This window comes from Meriones unguiculatus, chromosome 5 (assembly GCF_030254825.1).
Source record: "Meriones unguiculatus strain TT.TT164.6M chromosome 5, Bangor_MerUng_6.1, whole genome shotgun sequence".
Taxonomy (NCBI): Eukaryota; Metazoa; Chordata; class Mammalia; order Rodentia; family Muridae; genus Meriones; species Meriones unguiculatus.
The window spans coordinates 83,995,071-84,020,346 of NC_083353.1; the positions used below are offsets into that span (position 1 = coordinate 83,995,071).

General features: G+C 43.5%; 2 protein-coding genes across 7 annotated transcripts in view; one reads left to right on the forward strand and one right to left on the reverse strand.

Annotated features, from left to right (window-relative positions):
* Window positions 1-13,979, forward strand: part of Nr2c2 (nuclear receptor subfamily 2 group C member 2) — a 57,258-nt gene extending 43,279 nt beyond the window's left edge. For all 6 annotated transcript variants that reach the window (XM_021638244.2, XM_021638242.2, XM_021638243.2 and 3 more), the window contains 5 exons: window positions 557-678; window positions 3,190-3,329; window positions 3,985-4,122; window positions 4,996-5,101; window positions 8,327-13,979. In XM_021638244.2, coding sequence (XP_021493919.1) covers window positions 557-678; window positions 3,190-3,329; window positions 3,985-4,122; window positions 4,996-5,101; window positions 8,327-8,501 — 681 coding nt within the window. In that variant the 3' untranslated portion in view covers window positions 8,502-13,979. The remainder of the gene's footprint in view (window positions 1-556; window positions 679-3,189; window positions 3,330-3,984; window positions 4,123-4,995; window positions 5,102-8,326) is intronic.
* A 1,559-nt stretch (window positions 13,980-15,538) lies between these two features.
* Mrps25 (mitochondrial ribosomal protein S25) lies at window positions 15,539-25,196 on the reverse strand. The gene is made up of 4 exons (XM_021638245.2): window positions 24,973-25,196; window positions 21,892-21,998; window positions 16,371-16,458; window positions 15,539-15,913 (listed from the first exon to the last, which is right to left on the reverse strand). Exons 1-4 carry the CDS (start codon window positions 25,104-25,106, stop codon window positions 15,727-15,729), a joined length of 516 nt encoding a protein of 171 aa, XP_021493920.1. The 5' UTR covers window positions 25,107-25,196; the 3' UTR covers window positions 15,539-15,726.
* Between the last annotated feature and the right edge of the window lie 80 nt (window positions 25,197-25,276).

Here is a 25,276-nt window from a genome sequence, read left to right on the forward strand (position 1 = left end):
ACTGAGGATCAGGAGCTGGCTGCACTGCCTCTTTCTTGCTCTGACAGCAACATAGACTTAGGCAGTCACTTTGCTGATCTCTCTACTATGTACAGAAGTCATCAGATAAGCTCATTAGCAAGTAGGCAACCAGACTCTGATTTTAATTAAATTGCCCACTAGAGCCATAGCCATTCTATCTTTGAAGAATACCAGTTGGTCCTTAGTCTTTCCTCATGGTCTTTCTGTGTATGCACTCCTAACAGGGCATCAAAATTTTTTCTAGTCTGTAGTCTCTAAAATGAATCTCTTGTCTCAAGTCTCTGTGCTGGAGAGAGCTAGTCAGTTACTTGGCTAGTTTGGGTCCTTGACTACAGTTGCCCAAGGCTTGCTTCTAAGACACCAGAGCCCTTGTGAATATTAAGAGTGTCTGCAGCTGTTCTTCTAGTGAGTTACTATCTTCTTGCCCAGCACCCTTTCATTATAATCTTGAAGCCATCCTTAAAAACACATGGTCAAATAGTATGACCACTGTCTCTCCTGTAGCTCTTGTGTCACAGTGCCTCCTATTTTCCAGCTTACAATGCCCAGTCCTATGCCAGAGTACCTCAATGTGCATTATATCTGCGAGTCGGCATCCCGCCTGCTTTTCCTGTCCATGCACTGGGCAAGGTCAATCCCAGCCTTCCAGGCACTTGGGTAAGTGGCCTTTAAGATTCCTGGGTGTCCTTGAATAATGGGATTTGCTCTTCTAGGAATGAGCAGCAAGGTCTCTGAGGTCCTTTTGAGTGTGATGGTTCCAACTTAACTCACTCAGTGACCCACAGTTTTATTAAATGTAGTTGAAGGAAACAGTGGAACAAGTTGAAGGAAACAGTAGTTCTTGTATGTGCCAAAGACTTGTTGCTAGGAGCTGTGTCTGGCCTTTGATAGGAAGAATGTCAGGGCACTGGTTCCTGTCTACACATCCCCCTGCCTCAGTGTTGGCCAACCTGTGAGGACCACTGGCCTGTGGCCTGTTTGCTTGTTCATGAACATCACTGTTTCCTGTCAGTCCCAATGCCAGCTCTGCTAACTAGGCTGAGTAACTAATGTCCATTTGGAATATGCAACTGTTGTGGCTTATAGTTTGGCCAGAACATAAAAAGCCACATGATACTGGGAATGAAGTGAATGGATGCATGCTGCAGGGTAATCATCACAGGTTATACGTGGGAAACATTAGGTTGTCCACTGGTTCATAGCAGTGGCCTACGGTAAGCAGATCGGGGTTGAGAATCATTAATGGCATTTGACAGCTATAAGGCTGTTGGAAAGCCATCTCACTTCTGACAAATAAAGCACCTTTAACTCAGCGCTGAACATGGAAGGGGATCTGCAGTGTGCTACTGGGTTGGGTATTATGACAATAGTTCACCTCACTTCGTTATTAACTGAGAGATGGACAGGTTTGGTTTTTCATTTTCAGGGCAACTGGATAGGCACTAACTGTTGAATAAACATTTGCAAATTCGTGTGAACTCTTAGAACATGTGGGAGACAGTTGACATCTCAGTCATGCAGATGTACTGACACAGCTAAATAGTGATGTCCCTACTTCCCTGAGTGGTTCTTGTTTTTCTATCCGAGCAATTTAAAAGCTTCTCCAATGTCTTTGCCCAGGCTAGTACCTTTAAAGGTGTTTTTTTTGTTTTGTTTTTAATAAAACACATACTATTCTTAAATCCTAACAAATAAAAGCTGTACCTAGGAAATGAGAATGGTTCCATGTAGCTGAGCTGAGGCAACTAGAGGAAATAGCTCTGTCTAGAAGCTACTTTCTCCAGCTTCTAGGCAGATTGGGAAATCAAACGTTTTTCAGTATGTCACCTACAGTCATTCTCCCGAGTATCGACTACACAAGAGCTGTTTCAGTTCCAGCTTTAGCTGTTCTGCCTGCCAGGCTTGTATTCCCTTCAAAATCTGTAGCCAGTGCTTTTCCTTTGATCTGCTCATCTTTGCTGGAGGACCTGAGTCACAAACACCTATATACTTAGAGCTGAGCTAGGACTAATAGGATTTAGAATGTTATGGGAAACCTTAATAAACTTTAGTAGAGGAGCTATGGATATGGTTTAGTGCTAGAATGTTTGCTTTATGCATCCCCAGCCCCACAAAAACAAACTTTAGATGGTGTATATGTGTATAGAAACAAGCTCAAGTATTTTTCTCAGATACAAGATACATGCTCCCCAAGTAGGCTTAGGGGAGCATGCCTTGGGAGACAGGGCCACTCAATTAGCTAGGTTTGACAAAACCTGAGTCCTAGGAACCTAGGGACTTGCACTGGAGTATGCCCAATGCAAGCATACTCTTCTAGGGACAGCAGGCTGGGAAGCCTGAAGCTAAGGCTTATTTAGCAAGAGAGTCCTATGGATCTCCATCTGTCTCGGCCACCCCAGTGCTAGGAATTTTAGTGCATACCACTACTATTAAAGTTTCTCATTACTGGGCCTTGGGAGATGGTTTTGTAAAGAGCCTGTGCAGAAATAGAAAGACCTGAGTTCAGACCCCAAGAACCCATATAAAAGCCAGGCATAGAAGTGGTTGTCTGCAAAACACAAAACTGGGCTGGTAAGTATAGATTCCCTGGCGTTCACTGGCCAGCCTGCCTAGCCAAATCAGTAAGCACCAAATTCAGTAAAAGACCCTGTCTCAAGTGGAGTGTGGTTGAGCAAGGCATCTGATGTTGACCTCTGGCCTACATGCAAATATACACATACATATATACCCATATAGTAATGGACACATACCACTTACACATAAAAAAACAGGTTTCTTTTTTTTCTTCTTTAAGTTTTTCTTTTTTAACTATGTCACAGCTTGCATGTGGTGATCAGAGGGAAAATGAAGGGTACTGGTTCTCTCCACCATGTGGATTTGGGGAATCAAACTCAAATGGCTTAATGGCAAGTATCTTTAGCAATTGCGCTACCTTGCTAGCCTAAAAAAGTCTTATCTTATAATTTATCATCTAAAGGACTTTTGTTAAAACCTTCACAGACTTCCTCAAGGACTTGGTCATTTTTTCTGTGAATGACCTGAACATATAATAGATCATTGTCACACCCTTGCTAGATGGTGGATGGTGCTGAGACTTTGAGTCTATAAAGCTCACATGCTTAGAGTCAGCCACATGCACCACACTAAGCCTTATCCTTATGTTCCCAGACAGGACTGCAATACCAGCCTAGTACGGGCCTGCTGGAATGAGCTCTTTACTCTTGGCCTAGCCCAGTGCGCACAGGTTATGAGTCTTTCCACCATACTGGCAGCCATTGTCAACCACCTGCAGAACAGCATCCAGGAAGGTAGGTCCTAGGGTTATGGGAGTAGAGTCTATCTTGAACCAATCTGTGCCCAGATAACAAAACCCAGCCTGTGTCAGGGTTGACCCAACTGTTGTGACTGGACAAACAACTCTCCTCTAGTAAGATCTACAGTGGCATCTAACATTTGATAATCCAGTGGATTAGCATGTGTGGCCCTGCAGAAACTAGATCCTATGTACTGAGGTATGAGTTGTCATAAAAGAATTAAGCCTTGACAAGTACAGGCTGAATTAGCTATATTACTGAGGCAGTGTGGACAGTGAGCTGAATGTAACTACCCATTTTAAAGAAAAGTAAGTTTTTATTTTATGTTGGTGTGTGCAGTGTTCATAGATCAAAAGATTGCATCAAATCACCTAGAAATGGCATTACAGAATTATTATGAGCTGCCACATGGTGTGGGAACTGAAATCAGGTCCTGTACAAGAGCACCAAGTGCTCTTAACTATTGAACCATCTCTCTAGGCATAGACACCTCATATTATTCAATTTCATTTGGAAATGTGCTCTTGACTAGCTTGAAATGACTTGGTTCTCTTTAGAAAGTGAATTTACCTCCATTTGTGTGTGACTCCTTAAAAGACAAGTCTTGTTCTTAGCAGTTTTCCTCAGAGGCTCTGATACTTTTTTCTAGATAAGCTTTCAGGTGACCGGATAAAGCAAGTCATGGAGCACATCTGGAAGCTGCAGGAGTTTTGTAACAGCATGGCGAAACTGGATATAGACGGCTATGAGTACGCATACCTTAAAGCTATAGTTCTCTTTAGCCCCGGTAAGATATGTGGTGGGGACTTGTGACACTTTGCACTGTGTCTCCTGATGTTTCTGAACTCGGCCATGTTGCCACCAATTGTGTAGGCGAGCCTTTCCATGTTTTACATAACTCAGGGTGTTCATAATAAGTGCTTTGATATCTAGCATCAATACATCAGTTGTTAAATGCCTGTCACTACAGCCCTGAAGAAATGTGCCTGGGGATTCATGTTCTGAACAGATCTGATCTTTACCCTAACCAAACGAGTGGTTAAATAAGACCACTGTACAGTAGTCATTTTTCTTTGAGCATATATAATCCAGGCAGATTGAAACTTAGCTTTACTGTCTCTGGATAGCAATATGTCTGACTATAGCAGCTGAATAGGCAGAATTTCTGGTGGAAACCAAAAGGCACTTGGGCTAGCCTCATATTCTTCCTCTCTATAGCTGTTCTCAAAGCCTCTAGAAAAGTTACTTGGGCTGATCATTGACCTCAACAGCAAGGATTGAATGTAGTATAACCTTTCTCTTCCTCCTCAGACTCCTTACTTTACAACAAAAGTATCAAAAGGAGTCATTATGTAATTAAATATCTGGAAAGAGAATATTCCTCATGTATCTTTAGAAATCTCTTTCCTATAGTAAAGAAACTAGTTTAGAGCCATTGGGGAGGGGGGTGTTAGATTTTGCACCCCTCCTGCGAGTCTTGCAGCCTTGGAAAAATACAGAGCAAAGCCCATGTGTCTGACAAGTTCCTAATTCACTGAATCAGCTTTCAGAGTTTGATTGCTTATATTTGATAAGAGTATCAGCAAACTAAAAAGATTAAGATGTCTGTAACACTTTCCAAATACAGAGGAAAACTTGGGGTTTACTTTTCTGTTTTCAGATCATCCAGGTTTGACAGGCACAAGCCAGATTGAGAAATTTCAGGAGAAGGCACAGATGGAGCTACAGGACTATGTGCAGAAAACCTACTCAGAAGACACATACAGGTGAGGCACAAGACTGCCCAACACAGAAAGAAGTGTGTGTAGCTGGGTCAGATTGTAGCAACCTGGCAGAGCCTCTGACAGATCACTGAAATAAGGTGTAGAAATAAAGAGTGCGCAGGGCTGGAGAGATGGCTCAGAGGTTAAGAGGACTGGCTGCTCTTCCAATGGTCCTGAGTTCAATTCCCAGCACCCACATGGTGGCTCACAACCATCTAAGATGAGATCTGGCGTCCTCTTCTGGAGCACAGGTGTACATGCAGGCAGAACACTATACTAATTAAAAAAAAAAAAAAAAGAAAGAAAAAGTGTGCAAAAATAAGCACATGCTAGGCAGGAAGCTTGTAACTGCTGGTAAGAGTCAGAAAGGGAGTGCTCTTCTGGAATTTAATTCCTTGAGGCTCAGTTCTCACACATTAAAGAGGTGCTCAGTACCCTTGGGGGGAGGCAGCATTAAATTAATTGACAAAAAAGAAATCTAGTCCATATAAAGGAGTGAATTGCATAAGGTAATTTTGTCCTTAGATAAAATTGGTGGGAAAAAGTCCCTTTATGTAGGTAAGAATTAATTAGCAATATTTTAACAATAGGGTGTGTATTAGCCTCATACATATTTAGACAGTATAGTTGACTATCAAAGAGTAGAATGTATGGCAAGCTTTTCCAAGCCAAATTTTCTAACTCTCTTCATCTTCCCAAAGTAAACGAAAATAACAATCCAGACTTGTACACTCTGTGTAGATGTCTGTTGTGCCAATGGCTCTAGTGGATTTCTCTGTGTATAGTCCAGACAGTTTTGTGCACGTCTCCTTAGCCCAGGTGTAGGTTCCTAAAACCAGTTTCCACTAGGATCATTGAAGACACTGAGTCACTTATAGAGAATTACTTCAGTCTCTGGTGTATAAAGAATAGGACTGTCTATTTATGTACTCCTACCCACATTTCCAGTCTGGCCTTGTGTGCAAGGAGATTGTTCCCTTAGGCCACAGTGCTCCCATAGTTCCTATGGTCAGCAGAAGGTCCTGGAGTCTACAAGGCAGAACTCTTCACTCTAGAACCAGAATTCGGCAGCATTAGAAAGTAGATGTCTCATTTCCTGACCCAGTTAGGGACTCAGGAAAGAGAGGTTAGAGATGAAGGTACTTATGGGTGTCAGGGACAGAATGAGGAAAGCTTTCCTACAGGAATCAGAAACCCACTTAGGCATAATCCCAGGGGAGAGCTTTAAGTATATAGCATGTTCTGTTGCAATTCTCTTTTTACATACTTTCTAGGAGTGTGAATGTGTGTTAATATGTGTATGTGTGGGCACATGTAGCAAGGTGCTTCATTGGAGGTCAGGGGACAACCCTTCAGAGTTTTCTCCCTCAGTCCTGAGACTTGAACACTTGGTCAGACTTTTTGGCACACTCCTTTACCTACTGAGCCACCTCACAGCCCCTGTAACTCACTTTTCAGACTTTCCCTATTTTGTACCTTTTTTCATATTTGCTTCTCTTGAAGTACCTTGGCTTGCCTCCTCATTCAGCTTGATGAGGCCCAGCTGAGTTGGCTGGTACTCCAGCAAGTCCAGCCTCATTTACCTTGCTGACTTCCTGAAACCACTTGATCTGTTTAACTCCTTAGATCAAAAAGAAAAGGAAAAAGGAAAAGTAAGAAAGAAAAGAATTTAAACGAGGTTGGCCTCACACAGAAATCCACCTCCCTGTCTCCCAAGTGCTGGGATTAAAGACATGTACCATTACACATGATACCTACTTCCTTTCTGTGTTGGTGCACACAAATGAGAGCTCTGGGAATCAAATTCAGGTCAAAAACAATCTTGGCAGCCAGCACCTGTTATGTTGACCCCCAACCATGTCATTACTTTCATTGCTACTTCATAACTATAATTTTGCTACTGTTAAAAATTGAATTGTAAATATGTTATGTTGTAGACTCCCAAAGAGGTTGTAACTCACAAGTTGAGAAATAGTAGGCTAGAGAGATGGCTCAAAAGTTATTGCGCTTGCAGAGGATCAGGGTTCAATTCCCAGAACACACATGATGGCCAATAGCTGTCTGTAACTCAGTTCCAAGGGCTCTAACATCCTCATCTGACCTCGGCAGGCACCTAGTATTCACGTGGTACACATACAAATATTCAGGTAAAGCATTTCATACACATCAATCTAAAATTTTTTTTTTTCATAAATACTCCAGCAAATTTGGAACACCCTAGAAAGCGGAAGAGGGAAAGAAAATTACTTCAAAAAGCATTATTACTCAAGGTTACCTACTATTCATATTTTATATGTTTGCTTTCAAAACATGTTATACAAAAAAATAACTGGGATCATAAGTTCCAGAAGGGTTGTTTTAAAACTATTTTTCACTTGGCTACTGATATACTTTGCTATCTCATGGCTATCATGCCAAGGGGAGCAAACCATGAACACACACACACACACACCACAGCTGTGCTCCTTTTAAATATTTATTGAACAGTATGGATCTGTTTGCTTACCAGTAACTCTTAGATAGTTATGTCTCACTTAGCTGGCTTCCCTCTGACTTTACTCTTCTTGCTTCAGCTTCCTGAGTGCTGTGACTGCAGAAGTGCATGACCACAGTATCCTTTATTGAGTTTGTAGTAGTTCATTATGGAATACTCCATATTTTAACTTACTGTCTGTTGGTGAATTTCCAGTTTTTTGTGTGCAGGTGGGAAGAGTAGCATTAAACAGCAAGAGAACTTCATACTTACTGTTAAAAACATTTTTACAGCCTGGCACAGTGGCGCACACCTGTAATCCCAGCACTTGGGGAGGCAGATCTCTGAGTTCCAGGCCAGACTGGTCTGAAAAAGAGTTCAGGACTGCCAAGGCTATACAGAGAAAGCCTGTCTCAAAAAAAAAAAAAAAAAAAAGAAAAGAAAAAAAAGCATAGGGGCTGTGTGTAACTGTAGGACAATATGTAGGAGTTGGTTCTCTCTTTGTACCATGTGGGTTCTGGACATCAAACTCTGTCTACTGAGCCATCTCACCAATCCTGCATATATATCTTTTGTACTTTTTGTTTCTCTTCATGCTAAACTTTCATTACTTTTTTTTTTTTTTTTTAATTTCAGCAACAACAAAGAAGCAGATTGATGTCTGGATTAGTTCTGTGTGGGTCCAAAAGGACCTGCAAGAACTGGCCACAGGCAGCTAGATACTTCATTTCTCTAATGTCTGCTCTCTCTTCCAGGTTGGCCAGGATTCTTGTCCGCCTGCCAGCACTCAGGCTCATGAGCTCCAACATAACAGAAGAACTTTTTTTTACTGGTCTCATTGGCAATGTTTCAATAGACAGCATAATACCCTACATCCTCAAGATGGAGACAGCAGAATATAATGGCCAGATCACTGGAGCCAGTCTATAGTGCACAGCCGACAGCCACCAACAGTGGGATGCCTCCTAGGACTGTGCAGGTGCAAGGGAAGGGAAGTAGCAGTGTCTTGGTGTATGCAGGTGTCTCCAGTGTGTTAGCCACTTCCTCCTGTTCATCCCAGACAATAGCAACTAAAGACGAGTAGAATACTTCCCTGCCCTAAGAAATGTTTTCACACCTTTTGGTGCAGCAGATTTTGGAATAACCTTCTAATTCAATTTGTATTTAGAAATTCTCAAAGGGCAAAAAACAATACTGAAGTTTTATAATATCAGAGACTAGTATTAAAAGAACCTAAGAACAGTATGTGTAAATACATTTAAAGAAAAACAAAGAGTCCTTGGAATTAATAGCTACTAATTACCAGGGTAATGTTAGCACTTTCTAAGCATTTCTTATCAAATCTGCAATGTTACCATCTTGCCTGTGGACAGTGCAAATGGAAAACTGTCTCTTTTGTCAAAATGCTAATGATTTCTGTGAAAACTCACTAGGGTACAGGAGACAATCGTTCACATTTAGAAGAGGGCAGCACTCCTAGCTGTGTACAGTGGTGGTGCTGAGCTAAATTCCTGTGAATGAAATGTGGATTCCTGGCATTGTGTGCAGGTGACAGAATTGGCAGTGACCCACTAAGAGCTGCTGTGTCAGCCAGAGATGCATGTCACAGTCCTTGCCCACATGGTCCTGATCCTTGATGTCTGTCTGCAGACTATTCCAGAACCTGGGCTTCACTAATTTTCAAAATTAAGATTGGAGCTTGTCAGAGTGCCTGTGGTGAGAGTCATAATTCTTCCATGACTGAAAGTTTGTCCAGCTCCCTCTACCAATTCATAGGAATTGGAGCCTTTGACCAAAAAAGTTCAAGGTGGGTGATATGCAGTCTTCAACAACATGACCTATAGAAGTTCATGATGTTCGGGATAAGTACGGCTTCAGCAGTGAGGGTTCCTATTACTGGTGTGCCTGGAGGAGCCAGTATCTTCAATTGTTCACTCAGAACCTGCAGCTGAGTGGGGGCTGTGTATCCTTGATACCTGGTGAGGGAGTGGGACTGAACAAACGGCATCAAGATACATTCTTTCTGATCTCTGTTAGTGGTTTCAGTGTACTTGAAGACCATGCTTTTCAGTCCCCCCCCTCCCCCCACGTATGTGCTAGCTTTCTGGGGCATTTGAAATAACAAGAAGACTACCCTCTAAAGAGGATCCAAAAGCAATCCTTAGGGCATATGGTGCAGGCTTGTAATGTCAGCACTTGGGAAGCTGAGGCAAGAGGATTATAGACTCAGGGTCAACCTGAGCAACTTAATGAGGAAACTCCTGAGTTTTAAAAGGGTCTGGGGAGTAGGGTAGAGTGGTGACTTAGTGGTAGAATGCTTGCCTAGCATGTTCTAGGTAGGTCCTGGGTTCCATTCCCAGTACCAAAATCAAAAAGAAAAACCCTCATTCACAAATTCCTTCAAGTTATAATGATAATAGCTACCAAGAAGAGTGCAGAGTTCAGTTCCAAGGAAGACAGATCTGACTTTAAAGCTCTCTGCATTCCCATGGGCACAAGACTGCAGTAGCAGGAAAAAAGTGGAAGGTTGGGACAGGTACTTGTTATTCGTTTTTTGATAGCAGAAACTAAGAAAGTTAAGTTTGTACCTGTTGGTGGACAGGTACAGCTATGGATCTCAAGGCTGCATTGGCTGTTTTCTTTTGAGGCGCTAATGACACTTTGTTCACTGCTAGCAGGGCTTAAGTGCAGATAGTATCTCTAGCTTCTGAATTCCTAGCTAGATTTGTAAGCCAGTATTGTAGAACAGCAGGGATGGCGAGTATAAAATGGAAAGGACCTAATTTTGCCAGCTTAAGTTTTTTTTCTTTTTATGTGTATGTCAAAGTTAAGACAAAAGGATTAGACATGAGTTTAAGTATGGGTCTATTTAATATCTTTAGAGGTTTCCTACAGTACATATGTTCATCCTATAGTTTCTGGCTTTGCTTCCCTTAAGATTTTACAGTGTGAGCATGCCAGTTTCTAGGCCACTCAGACAGGGCCTGGGCATCCTAGCTCCCATTAGGCTATTTAGACTATGGTTGGATAAGAAGTCCCAACCTCTGGTAAGATGACAGTAGAGGAGTTGGGGGAGGAGTTTGCTTAGAAAAGAGTTGGTGATTCTAACCTGGTCCTTTGTAAAAAGTCCCGTCATTGGCAATGGCCAATTCGCAGGGCCACGTTGGGCCAAACTCCCTTCCTTTACTGGTTGTCCAGATTTTCGTGGCCTTACCTTTAACAGTTATATCTATACAATGTTCTCTTTAACTGAAATCATTTCAAACTTTGAATGTTCCATTCCATCTCTTGTCAAATGGACCTAGGAAGGTCAGCCCCAATTTCTTTCTTAGAGATAGCCCAATGATGCCTAGGCTTCAGCTTTCAGGACTTGCCACCCTTGATTTAGAGTCTGTGATACTCTAAATCTGATGAAGCAGGACTGACCTGTCTAGACATTCCTCTCTCAGAGAGGAGCTCTGACCTGGCTAACTGGGCTTTTCCAGAAATATGTCAAATAAGGTTAAGATAGTTCCATGTTGAAATGTGGGACAGGAGATGTAGACAGAGACCAAATTCCCTAAGCAAGTCATCCTAGTTACTCCTCAAATTGTTAGTTGGTCACTGTCCTTCCAGTTCGCAGTGTATTGAAGGGGCTTATTTATTGCCTAGTCTCATGCTGAGGCTGCAGTTGAGGCTGTACTGTCTTGAGTTTCTGTACTCAAGTTTAAGGAGTCACTTATGCCCTTGGAATGGTTTTCTAGTTTGTCAGTGTCAGTATTAGATGTGGACAGTGTTACTGAGGTAGTCACAGTCACGGCATCAACCAGGGTGGTCAGTGTGGCCCCCAAGTGGAGCAGTGGCACCCACACTACACACACTTGTTTCTTGAAGGGTAGTCCTGCTCATGCACTTCCTCAAATCAGTATCCCTGACAGCCGGAACTATCATCTGGGACTGGTGTCATGGGGGTCTGGAAACCTGTTGTGGCTTTCCAGTGGCTGAGTGCAGTGGAGCTGTTGGTGCTGCTGAAACTCTCTAAGTCCAAGCTATGAAAAAGCACCACCTAATAGCTGCTTTTCTCTAGGGGGAGGGTCCTGGGAACATCTCACACTGGCTAACAAAACAAAACAAAACAGAACAGAAAGCCCTACCTCTTCCTTTGCCTAACTTCCAGTCTCCAGATTATGTGGTTCTTTGCAAGTCTTAGTGCTTTTGTCAGTTTCTAAAGCTAACTCCAAAAGGAAATGGGGTTGGCCTAGGTGTTTTGTATAAAGTTCTGGACTTCCTCATTGAGTGCCTCCCACCAGTGTGCACTTTGTGTGCACAACCTGTCCCTTCAGCCGCACTGTGCATGTCCAGAGTTACAGGCCTAGATGACTGAATGAATGTACATGTGTTCATATTATCTTCTTTGTACAGTGTATATAATGTGTGTACATAGGTGTACATTATGTATACAGACATGTAGCCACATATTCAAACTTTTATGTTGTCAAGAGTTGATGCTAGCATTGCTAATGTGAATGGATGTGGGGGTTGTAAGGTTCCCTTAACAGGGACATTGTGCTGGTGAGTTTCTTACCAACTTCATTTTCCAGGGACAAGGAGCTGCCTGGGCCAGGTGTCACTCATTCCTGCACAATGAAGCCTTGAGCCAGAAAGGTCCTGACAGGAGGGGCAGTTCTTTAAGTTTACAAGGGCCCAGGAGCTAGAAGAGATGTTAGCCTAATATCCAAAACTAAGGCTATATCTGCTTTTTTTTTTTTTTTCTTCACAGAAGAGTTTAGCCTAACTGGAAGGAACTTAGTGAGTGAGACCCTCAGCCTTCTCCAGAACCTGGAGCTTTGTGTGGCTCATAGACAGGCACTCAGGAGCCAAGGGGCTGCAGCAGTTTTCCCTTGTTTACCCTGTGCTGTCAGCAAGACTTGGTGGTAAAAAAAAAATAACCAGCCTACCAAACATTCTCTGAAAACAATGCTGATAGCTAACTTGTGGCATATAAACCACAAATGGTAAATTGACCCTTTTAACTAGAAGTGAGGTTTATCCTGATTTAACTACATTCTGTAAAAGTTAGTATTTAATAGTAAGATAAGGTTGGCATACTTTGCTCATCCACCAGGTCTATTCTAGTGAAATTTGTCCCCTCTATGATTGGGATTTTAGGCTGAGATGTGGACTTGGGAGACGGGGCCCAGCCCACTAAGGGCTGCTAAGTGGCTATGGTGAGCAGGCACTTGGCTCTGAGGAAGCCAAGTGTAAAAACTTGCCTGACCCATAGGTTGCTTTGTGTTTTTGAAATAAACTACTGGAGCGTTCTAAGAAATAATTGTTAAGACTGTAAAGACTGTAGTTAGTCCTCAGTGCCTTTGGTGAGACGTGGGTCATTTGGCTTCAGCTTCCCACTTGTGTCCCTGGCCTCACCCCTCATGGTTGTTCAATCTTGCCTGTGTTATTGCCTGTTGTGACAATCGCACTATTGGAAGTGGCTTTCCAAGTAAAACACAGGGAAGCTTGGCAGTCTCTAAATGAATCCTTTCATTTTCTTTGGGGGCTATTGTCTTAGCAACAACTTAAACAGTAAACTTAAAAGTGGCTTAGGAAGGAGAAAGATCTCAGACATTTCTAATGCTCAGCAATATGCACTTTCAGTTAATTTTCAATAATTTTAGTATTTATACACAGAATGTAGGAAAAAAGCTCAACATTATCACCGTTAAGTTTTAGTGTTTGGGTAACATTTGGTATAGACTGCACATTAAAAATGGCCTTTCTTCAGGAAAGTACCATCAGTTGTCATCCCAACAGCCTGCTCATTCACGGATGCCAATGCTACTGCACACACAACTCAAGTGCTGTAATATTTTTCTAGTCTGTTTTCCCAATTAACTTGTAAATCAGTGTTCAACTAGTTTTGTAACTGAAAAGCTGCACATTTTTCATAGTACCAGCTAGTTTATACCTGTAGTTTGGATTTCTCTGTTAAGATACAACTGAGTTATCTGCCCCCGCTTTTTTTTTTTTTTTTTTTTTAAAGGACATCTACTAAAGGAAAGTCCAGTGTGGAATTTTCTTGGGACCGGTTGTGTAACTTCTGCCCTTCATACTATAGAAAACGCCATGGATGCCATTACCTTTTGATTCCAGGTTTAAAACCTGTGGAGAGCTGCCATTTTGTACAGCTTTTCTCCCCATGTAAATGAGCTATGTGATGGCATTTAAAACCCGCATGCTCTTTTTAAACTGAATTTTCTATCTAATCAATGTCTTCAGTCCTGAAGGAGAATCTGCATCATTGTGTCTGTGTAGAAAATTGCTGTGCATGGTTACGAGCGCCTTTTACTAAATGCTGTTCAATGTGGCTTTGTTGTTGTGGCTTAATACTACCTACATGAGGTTTATACTATTAAAGTAAATTAAAGATTAGCATGTGTGCCACTCATCATTTTTTCCTCAGACAGTAATTAATATGTGGCCTGAGCCCCTCCTGGGAATCAACAGTGGGTAGAGACTGTTCTTGGCCCTTCATCAACACCTTCATCAGTTGGAAAGACCTTTGGTGGAAAAACTCAGGCTAAACTCTCTCATGGCCATAAAGCATGGGGGTAAGGACCTTACATAAACATTTCTAGAACATGGTGGACCTTGCAGATATGTGTGTGCAGTCAGGTATCAGCAGGTGTTAGCCACACACACTGGGTATTTGCTGTGGGGTTTAAAAAAAAGTGTCCTCAGATTCAATAGTTGAATGATACTGCTCTTATGACTCCTGACCTATACATGTGAGGGTTCAGAGGCAGGTCCTTACCGAGCTCATAGCTGCCAGCGGAAGGTCCATATGAAAACTGTCAATTCAGAGGACCATCATGTCAAGTCTTAGTAGTGACAGGTTTTACACACATGAAACTGACCACACAAAGTAGGAAAGACAGATTTAAAGAAATGACTTGTGCCAATATCTTTCGTTTCTTCATACCTGCATCTGCTGCTCACAGAAGTCCAGGCCATCAGTAACAGTGGCTCTGTAGAAGTTATCAGCTGTCCACATGTTGCCCCTGCATCCTTGCCACAAGTTTGGCAGGAACCCAGTATCAAGACCAAAACAAAGCTCAAGAATTATGTCCCCTTGGAGCCTGGCCACCATCTCTGCCATGGAAGGAAGTAGACTCTCTCATTAGTGCCAGCCAGTAGGGACACTGGGGACAGAAACTCAAAAGAATACCTGTTTTGGGGCTGTACCAAATTCTAATCATGTACTCCTCTCCCTTATACAGTAGAGCCACAAGCACTCATTCCACTGCAGTCCCTACCTGGTCTGCTGCAAACTCACAAACCAGAACCAGAGCAGAGGATGGAAAGACACCATACTGCAAGTATAAGCATTCCAGGTATTCTGCCTTCCAGAGGCCCCTGCACACAGGAGCCAGGTGAGGGGCCAGGAGAAGGGGAGGGCAGTAGCTCTGCTCTGTTGCCTCTAAAAGGCCTTGGGTATTTTAAATAACCACTATTTTGTTACATTCCATAAACCTGTACCTATATGGCCAAATGCCAAGGGGTCTGTGGTAAATATTAAGGTTGAAAGATGGAGTGTACATAACTGAAAAATGGCAATGGAAAATAACTAGGAAAGCACACCCAGGTGGCATCTTCACCCTCAAGGCCATAAAGATCCCTGCTGCTGGAGCAACACAGTGCCACTGACACCCCTCCACCCATGTGAGCATCTCAGGAAACAAGGCTTAGTACAGTGCTCACATGTTTGCTTTGGACTGTTAAGTAAGAACAGTTACTCTGCCAGCTACATTTGGCTCACCAGTAACAGTAGTCCTGAACAGCTTCCAGAGTGGACTGCAGGAAGATTAAATGATAGAACCAGGAGGCAATCATAGGACTGAAACAGTCACTGACACACTGCCCTGTCCCCTCTCAGCCCAAAGTTGTCTGCTACAGGTGGTGTTTGTACCAGCAGGCCCAGACTTACTATGTACAGGAAGACTCAATCTTTTATTGACATCTTTTCACAGCTGGCAACCCTGGACTTCTCTCCATGTCCTTTAAATGGGCATGCAAGCTGGCCTTTCTATTCCAGGGGGTTCCATCATTTGTGGTACAAATATAATCCATCTCCACCTGTCATATGTCACCAGTCCATCCCAAGTGACCTTGCTTAGACCTAAGTATTGGCTTTCAAGGAAGCTTTGTACTTCCCTCTCATCTCCTTGGGTAAGGGCACCAGGCCAGGGCAGGGCACCTGACCTTCCACTTCGCACATGCACTCCCGCAGGCAGTACTTCCGGGGGCCAAAGTTGGCCGGATGAGAGTGCTGATGCTTCTTCAGCTCTTCCTCCCTGAGGATCTCCCTGTCAAGGAACACACACAGTAGCAAAGCATGACCAGGGGCTCCAGACTGTAGGCGGCCTCTTCCATGGGAAACAAACCACTATAGCATCCCACAGGAACAGGAGTGAAGGAGCCTGGGTCTTTAGAGACTTTCTTGGCTTCATTTCCTTTCTTATTATCCTTCCTCATTCAAGGAGCAGAAAAAATTTGGGAACAGGGTCTAAGTTTCCCTTTAGCCGCATGCAGGTCAGAGCAAGGGCAGCCCTGTCCATTGTCACAGGGGAGTGGACAACTGATTTGATTTCTGTGACTTCAGCTCACATCTTCTGAGCAGAAAGACCAAGCCTAAACTGACCCTACTGCCCAAGCAGCAGCCTGGAGAACCTTCCCTCTCTCCACCCTCCCTACACATCCCCTTCACTCTTACATACTTTTTGGGCTGAGGTTTGTTCCTGTCAGGTTACCCCAGCAACTCACTCTTTCTTGCCCAAGATTTTCTTTATGTGCTCCATGATCTCCTTATTACTCTTGGTCTCCACGTCTACCAGGACCTGCTCCCCAGTATCTGCAAACAAGAGGCACAAGGGCAGGAGAGCTGAGGACTCAGGTATACTTCTCGGCCTCAAAAGGCTGGGACTGCCAGGTATGACACATACCAATGGCCTTGTAAGGTGGATGATTGACAAGTCAAGACCAGCTTGGTCTCCAGTTCGCTTTCAGTAGTAGAATTCAATGTTCTTTTTAAATTAATTATGTATATATATATATGTGCATCTGTGCATGAAAGTGCAGGTACCCAAGGAGACCAGAAGAGTGTGTCAGGCCCCCAGGAGCTGGAGTTACAGGCTACCTGTAACCAACACAGAAACACCAACTGCAGATATACCACCAAATGGGACAGAAACAAGTTCATGACCAAATAAATCCTTCTATTATGCACAACTGTTTTCAGCAATAATGGCAAGAAATTTTCAATTTAAGCTTTTTAATCAAACATTGGTTACTGGCTACTCACATGCAAATAAACATTAGGAAAAACTTAAAATGGACCAGAGCTGTAAAACTACTACTGTGTGTGTTCGTCCACATGTGGAGGACAAAATAAATTTGTGGAGATCTTGGCCCTGTCTTCAAGGGCCAAGTCTAGCTGTGCTGAGCTAAAATGTTTTATAAAACTTACAGAAGAATATATCTTATCAGACAGTGCTTGCCCAAAAAAACAGGAGAAAATATTTTTTTTTATTTGGTTTTTCAAGACAGGGTTCCTCTGCCTAACAGCCCTGGCTGTCCTGGACTCGGTTTTTGTAGAACAGGCTGGCCTCAAACTCATGGAGATCCACCTCACGCTGACTCTTGAGTGCTGGGATTAAAGGCATGTGCCACCATGCCTGGCCTGAAAGAGTCTTAATAATCTTACTAAGGAACAAATTTTTTTCAGGCATGATGTTTAAAATGTGATCATAAGGAAAGTCAGTAACTTGAATATAAAATTTCTTACTTTCTGTTGTAGAAGACACTATAAGCCAGAGGCTGGAAGAAAATACTTAGAATACACATAATATCTGATTCAGGATTTCATCAGAATCAGATATATGTGCATTCTAAGTATTTTCTTATTAATGACTTCACAACTCTAAGATAACTTGACGAAATGTTTAAGATAGTTTGCCATTTTTCAAATTAAAAAATAAAAACAATAGCTAATGACAAAAAATGCACATAAAAAGCAATCTGTTATTAAGAAAATATAATATACAGTGGCTAAAACTTTATATTGTTTTTTTCAAGACAGGGTTTCTTTGTGTACCCTTGGCTTTCCTGAACTCACTTTGTAGACCAGGCTGTCCCCGAACTCAAGAGATCACCTGCCTCTGCCTCCCCAGGTGCTGGGATTATGGGTGGGTGTCACTGCACGTAGCAGTGCTTAAAGCTTTTAAGGGTAGACAATGGATGGCACTTTTAAAGAGGCTGCTTAACTCAAATTCAGATACTATTTGTGAAGGCCCACTACATTATTACTGCCTAGACCAGTGAACTGAAACAAAAGAAAACTGCCAACATTAGGGAAGGAATGTCTTGATGATGATGTGTTTCTATAAGTAAAATATCTTAGGCAATTCATAAAATTACCAGAAATTATGTCAAATGTAAATACAAAAACCAATACCAAACCACAAGAGAATGAAATGTTCAAAATACTAAAAGCATCTTCAGTACTGTAAAGATGGTTTATAATTTAGTGTGACAAAACTACAGCTAGCCTTTTCCTAGAAAACAGCAAACATCTTCAAATTTTTATAATTCTAACACTCAGCATGCCAAGGCAAGAGAATCATAAAGTTAAGGCTAGTACTAGAAACAAACCAATAAATAAATAAATATCAAATAAAAAAAATAGCAAATGACCTAAAATAACAAAGTAAGAGGAGAATGATACAAAGATCAATGAAAGGTCAGAAATTTATATAATACAGTAGCTTTTGTGTGTGGTAAAACGTACAATTGGGGTCTAATGAGATGTTCAGCAGTTAAGGGAACTTGCTCTTCCAGAGGATGGAGACTGATTCAGTTCTAGCACCAACATGATAGCAAACAATCATCTGTAATTTCAGTTCCACACTCATGCATAAAATAAATCTTTAAAAAAGAAGCATACAATTGACATTTTAACCAAAACAACTCCATGGTTTTAATAATATAAACACACCCTGTTACCCACTCACTCACAGTCTCTCCTGGCTATCACTTCAGTGCTCTCAAAGTTCCCTCTTTTGGAAATCTGCTGGTTTACTAGGTTGAAGCAGGTATTAACCTGTCAGTCCTTCATCACAGCACAGAGAGACCACTCATTAAGGTCATTGATTTTGAACAAAAATATTAAGGAAATCCAATGAAGAAAAGTATAGTATGTGTATTCAACAGCTGGATATCCTCAATACAGAAAACAAAACTCAATTTCAAGCCTTGCCTTTATACACAGGAAAGAACTTGAAAAGCACACAGGGTGGAGAGAGGGCTCTGTGGTTAAGAGCACTTGCTGCACAATCAATCATGAGGTCCAGAGTTAAGATAACACCTACAAAACAAGAGGGCCATGCCACATCTATAATCCTAGTCCCTAGCAGGGGTGAAATGAGGATTTCTGGGGCTTGCTGGCTTCCAGCCTATCCAAAAACACAAACCCCAGGTTCATGGAGAGACCCTACCTTAAAGGAAAAGGCAGAGTGATAGAGGAAGACATCCAAAACCCTCTCTGGCCTCCATATGCGTAAACGAGCACTTGTGCTGGCACACACCAGTTACACACATTTAAATAAATATATCTCAGGCTGGGAAGATGGCTTAGCATTTATAATGCTTGCAGAGGACCTGGCTTTGATCCCCTGCATCCACGTGGCAACTCAAAAATACCTGCAACCCAGATTTAGAGGATTTTGCCCTTGCTGGCTGCAGCATACATCCGGTACACACAAACTCATGCAAGCAAATCCACACCACATAACATTTTTTTCCCTTCAAGACAAGGTCCCCTGTATAGCCTTGGCTGTCCTGGACTCGCTTTGTAGACCAGGCTGGCCTCAAACTCACAGAGATCTGCCTATCTCTGCGTCCCCATGTGCTTGGATTATAGGTGTATGCCACTCTGCCTAACCACATAACATAAATTTAAAAATCTAAAGTATCATAGGAGATTAAAATGTAATTATATACCTGTAAGGAAAACTGAGAAGGGCTTTGGGGCAAGCAAATGCATCGCAGACATGCCACAAATCTACTAAACCAGAAAAAAAAAAAAAAGAAGTGGATTACCTAGAATTGACACAAATTAAAACTTTTTTCAAGCCCCTGACATGGAGGTTGGAAGTTAAAAGGCCACAGACTTGAAAGTTTCCATACACCACTGTCTCACACAGAACTATATTCAGAACACTATATACAAAGAACAAGACCGTCCACACTGGCTTCTAAAAGATGCTACTGGAAATGAAAAGTGACTTTACAGATGTACTCAACTAAGTATGACCTCAAAAACTGTGTTGAAAATTCCTGATGACATCTGCAGGTGGGCCCTCTAGGAAGTGACTAAGATTGGATGAGGTCAAGAAGGTGAGTCCTAGGATGGCAGCAGTGACTATATGATGGCGAGAGATAAGTCATCAGCTTGCTCTCTGGTCAGGCTACACCCTCTACCCTGTTGTCACACAGCAAGAACATGTGCTATAGATGTGGTCTTTCAAAAGTCTCCCGGCCCTCCAACCCCTTACTCACTTCCGTTATCCCTTCTCTGTGGCTGTTCATGGCCACTACAGAACCAAAGCGCTCCTCTGGCCTGAGCATGCCTTTCTCAGTGCTCTTTTCACCCAGATTCCCTTTCCTGGATTTGGGTCCTGGCATTTTCCCTGCTATCTTCAAACTTCTTTTTCAAGGTCTCAGCTTTAAACCTCATGCAAAGCTCATCAGCAGGTGACTGGATGAGTTGAGAGACTAACATAGTGGAAGATGCTTAGCTGCAACAAATCAACAGAAGCTGGGAGTCCAAGTGCTCAGAAAAGCTGAAGAAGGAGCCCAGGAGTTTGAGATGTCTGACAATAGAATAAAACCCTGTCTCTAAAAGGATAAACTGGATGGGATATGGCTTTGTGGTAGAGCACATGCTTAGCACCTGAAAGACCCTAGATGATTATCAGAAATAATATTAAATAAAAGGTTTTTGCAAAAGAAAATGTACCAGGCTCCTCCCAAACCTTCCTTGCACTGGGCTGTGGTTGGCAGGGGCCAAAATGCAATCCTGTGGTTTAATCAGTCTTCCCCACAAGATACAAACATGGCTGGCAGAAGCACTACCAGGACAAGCAAATGGTCTTGCTATGTTATGAGCAGAATTTTGGGGGCAGCTCCACATCCCAATAGTCCACCCAGATGCAGCCAGGGACAGGTTCTTTCTTTCACTGACTCTACCATCTAGAAATGGGAAAGGAATTTTCCTAGATTCTTGTTTACATGAAAATCAGAGGCAAAGCGGGCAGGCATACAGTGGCTGTACTGAAACCCAGCATTTGAGAGGCTTAGCAAGGAGGACTGCCACAAGTTTGAGGCCAGTCAGTACTACACAATCCCATCTCAAACAAAAAGTCCTAACCTGCTGCCCCTGCAGAAAGGGACTGAATGCCAAAGAGAAATGTCTTGTTTCTAGCCATGCTATGGCTTCATCACATAGCCAGAGCTGGCTGTGGCTCCAAGCTGCAACACTTGCCCAACAAGCACAGTGAGGCCCTAAATACAAAATTCTGTGAATGCTTTCCTTTACCACAAGACTTTGTCGACTCGACTACCACACTGCTTTCCTGTGTATTTTGTGTCTCTCACACACAGAACACCTCCCACCCCTGCAAAACACAGAGCAGAGCTTTTCGCCATGGACTCCTTGACTGTCCAGCACCTGGCCTCAAGCTGCCCCCCAGTGACACTCCATATGTACAGCACACACAAGTGAATAATGGTCCTTCTACTTTCTGTGGCACTTTCTACCTAGTTCATTCGTGAACCTGGAAAGGGCTGTTAGTGCCTGGCATCAGGACAAGAAAGTAAGGTACCCACAAAACATCTGATGGGACCAGAAAGAAGACTAAGGTCAGCACTAAGGGGCACTAGATGCCTGAGGGCCAAATCCAGGCCTAAAGGATATTTGGTTTGGTGTTTTTGTAGTGCAATGCACACACTACCACTGAGCTATGGACATATATCTCCAGCAAAGGATCTCTGCTTTTATTCTGTAAAACGGGCAAAAAGTGAAGACACACCAGCACAGAGCTGCAAAAGAATGTGGATAAATTTGCCCACATTATAGGCAAAGGACAACTGGAGATAAGCTGGAGAAAGACAGGTGAAGGAGGTGGGTCTAAATCTCAGCAGCCAGTGGGTAACTGGCCACAGCTGTTAGACAGTTCAGCTGCTACCTTCACAGAGGGTTAGAAAAGGACAGGCATGCCTCACTTACCTAGATAGAACCGCAGAAAGGGCGACGGCGTCATGTTCTTAAACAGCATTATCTGTACCCAAGGGTTCTTATACTGGATCTGAGGGATGTTGAAAAGCACGAATTTCCTGAAAAAGGCAAGAAATGAACTCATGTAACAGCTTTCCAAAAATGAACCCATGTGCATCTCCATGTCTGCTCTCAAAGAACTCCAGATCTCCTTTCAGCATTGTTGACTGCAACACACTACTTTTCTTAGGTTGGTTCCACACCCTGTTAGCAGCTCTCCTTGGCAGGTATCGCACAACTCTGGCATCTCCAACATCTTGGGGTCTGCAATGCAATCACCTTTACAGCTTTACACAACAAATGGGCTCTCAGAAACTACATGCAGGAACTGACTTCCCAAACGCCTGTCCTCAGTAGCTTTCCTTAACCTTGAAAGAAGGTTCCATAACCCCTTCCTGTATCCTTCTTGACTAAATACAGAACCATGTGGCTAAAGCTGTCAAGTTCTTCTACTTGTTTAGGCTGAAACTTGGCTACCTCCAAGACTTGCATTTGCTTAGGTTTTGACTGGTTGATGATTTCTAAGCAGAAGAATCCATCAGGCTTATCCTTTCACAAGAACCCCTCTCCCCACTACCTTTCTTTCCTACCCAGTATTGGGGTGTTGGAAGGGACTGGGATGGAGAAGGAAGATGATTACAAAATGTAAATAAAAGTTTAAAAAAGTAGCGCCAACAGGTGTGGGCAATGGCAATGGCCATGAGAACCACATTCCTCTTCCAATAAGCCAAGAATGCAAGCAATGGCCAATCCAAAAAATTAAAGCAGTTGCTAGGGAATAGCCCAATCACTAAGATGCTTGCTGAAGACCAAAGTTTGGAGCCCCAGAACCACTTTTAAAAAACAAACATCCAAGCAAACAAAACAACAACAACAAAACCCCAAAAAACAACATCAAACAAAAATCAGCTAGGGAGTTACGGAGATGGCTTGGTGGTTAAGAGGATTTTTTGCTCTTGCAGATGACCTGGGTTCAGTTCCCAGCACCTACATGGTGGCTTACAACTATCTATAACTCCAGTTCCAGGGAATCTGACTCCCTGTTCTGACTTTTGTGGGCACCAAGCATACATGTGGTGAACAAACATACATGGAAGCAAACCCTCACACATACTGTTTTAAAAAGCCAGCCAGGTATGGTGGCACACACCTTTAAACTCAGTAATCAGGAAACAGAGAGAGGCCAAGATGATCTTTTGTGAGCTGGAGGCCAGCCTGCTCTCTGTAGGAGTTCCAGGACAGCTAAAGACATATAGTGAGACCCCGTCTCAACTAAAACTTAAGGAAGATTTTATTTGAGGCTGGAGAAATGGCCCAGCAATTAAGAGTGCTTACTGGGGAGATGGCTCAGGAGTGAAGAGCACTTAGTCTGCTCTTCGAGAGGTCCTGAATTGAAATCCTGGCAACCACATAGTGGCTCGATATTGGGATCCGATGCCATCTTCTGGCATGCAGGTGTACATGCAGATAAGAGTACTCAAATCTTAAAAAAAAAAAAAAAAAAAGAAAGAAAGAAAGAAAGAAAGAAAAAAAGTACTTAATGTTCTTCCAAAGGACCTGAGTTCAGTTCCCAGTACCCACATTAGGCACCTCACAGGATATCTAATGCCCTCTGGCTTCAGTGGGCACCTGCACACACATGGTGTGAATAAACCCAGACACATACACACAGATAAAAATAAGCCTAAAAAAAAAAAGTAAAAATGCCAGGTGTGGTGGCACTTGTAAATCTCAATCCTAGTAAGGAAAGAATGAGACAAGAGAATCCCCAGGGTTTGCTGGCCAGCCTAGCTAAATCCATGAGGCCTATGCCAAGAGGCCCTATTTCAAACAACAACCAAAAAAAAAGAGCTTGCCAGCTCCTTAGAAACATGACCTTTGGCTGAACGATGGTGTGGTGCATGCACACACGTGTCCACACGCACACACACACACACACACACACACACACACAGGCCTTTAAGTAATTACATCAACACAAAACCTGAAAAGCTGAAAGTCCTGCTTCTGCGGAGCAAACACAGCCTTGAAGACTCCCATAGTACACCATTCAAAAGCTTAAAGGCAGAAATTAACCATCAGCAGGCCTCTGCTACTGCTCCCCCCAACGCACGGAGCCTTGTGCAAGCAAACCAGACATGGCCAAATACGAGAACAAACAGGCACCAAGGATCTTAAGAGTAGTTCTTACTGTGAGGACAGATGACCAATGGTCAGCACCTGTTGCACTCTGCCAGGTACTTGATTCTCCAACACACCACCACCACCACACCAAGACACTGATGGGGTGTTAAGAAAAATGGGGTCAGGAAGTTGAGGGAACTACCCCAAATCCACACAACTAGTTAAGGAAGAGGCCTCAGCTGTGCTTGCTCTGGGCTTCTACCACACAGGCCTGTCACTCAAATGACTACGCTCTGCATCCTGAGAGATTCGTCTTAAGAACATGAAATCCTTAACAGAGGGGAGTAGAGCATGAGCCCTCCGGTCTACTGACACCCAGCCTTCCAGAAAGCCCTCACCCCAGCAGATCCCAAACTACTAGGTCCTAGATCCTGGGGGTCACTTGACCAGAGAAAATGTCTAGAAGGCAGCTTCTGGCTCTCCTGAAGTCAAGGGACCACTCTCCACCCGGAACTCCTCTCTTCTCTCACTCGGAACCGTCCCACAAATCCACTCCTGTTGATAGTCTTGGGCTGGTTTCTCCCTCACTGTTGGAACTCCCAGTACTGAAGCCAGTGTTTCGGAGGCCCAATAAATGTTCAGTGAGTACTGAAGGGCCCAAGGCATTGCTCAGAGATGCTAATGGGTTAGTGAGATCTTCCAGTCGTCAACTGTCCTAAGCAGCAGCCAAGCCATGCTGTGTGCAGGTGCGGAAACTTACCACTCCGAACCCAACGCACTTCCCGCGCCACACAGCGGCCGGCCTCGCGGCTCGTGCGGAGTGGCGCGCGGGTTAGATCGGGATTTGTGGGGACGGCCTCCGCCGCCTCCGCTTCTCACCGAACCTCGCAGGGTGGGACTCGTACTGACCTGGCGCCTTCGCCCAGTTCCCCGTGCGTGTTGTAGTTCACGGTCATGACCTTCACCGAGTCCTTAAATACCACGTCCCCGCGGCCCAGGTACTGCAGCGTGCGGAGGATAGGGAACCGACCCTTCATCGGCATGGTGGCGACAGGAGCTCCGCAAGCCGCCGACCCTCGCGGCTCCGGGACGCGCGGAGTCTCGGGAGATGCCTCCCGGTGGGCAACGCGGCCGCAAGGCAGCCTGGGACTCGTAGTTTTGGCCGGGGCTCGCAGCCGTCGCAGCCACCGCCGCCGCCGGAAGTCAACCGGTT

What these genes read in the sequence shown, in the direction of transcription:
- Mrps25 (XM_021638245.2), bottom strand. Translation starts at nt 25,106, where the DNA reads ATGCCGATGAAGGGTCGGTTCCCTATCCTCCGCACGCTGCAGTACCTG. An exon ending in GAACTGGGCGAAGGCGCCAG is followed by an intron (nt 21,999 to 24,972) that starts GTCAGTACGAGT and finishes TGCCTTTTTCAG; the next exon opens with GAAATTCGTGCTTTTCAACA. An exon ending in CTTTCTGCGGTTCTATCTAG is followed by an intron (nt 16,459 to 21,891) that starts GTAAGTGAGGCA and finishes TCTTGTTTGCAG; the next exon opens with ATACTGGGGAGCAGGTCCTG.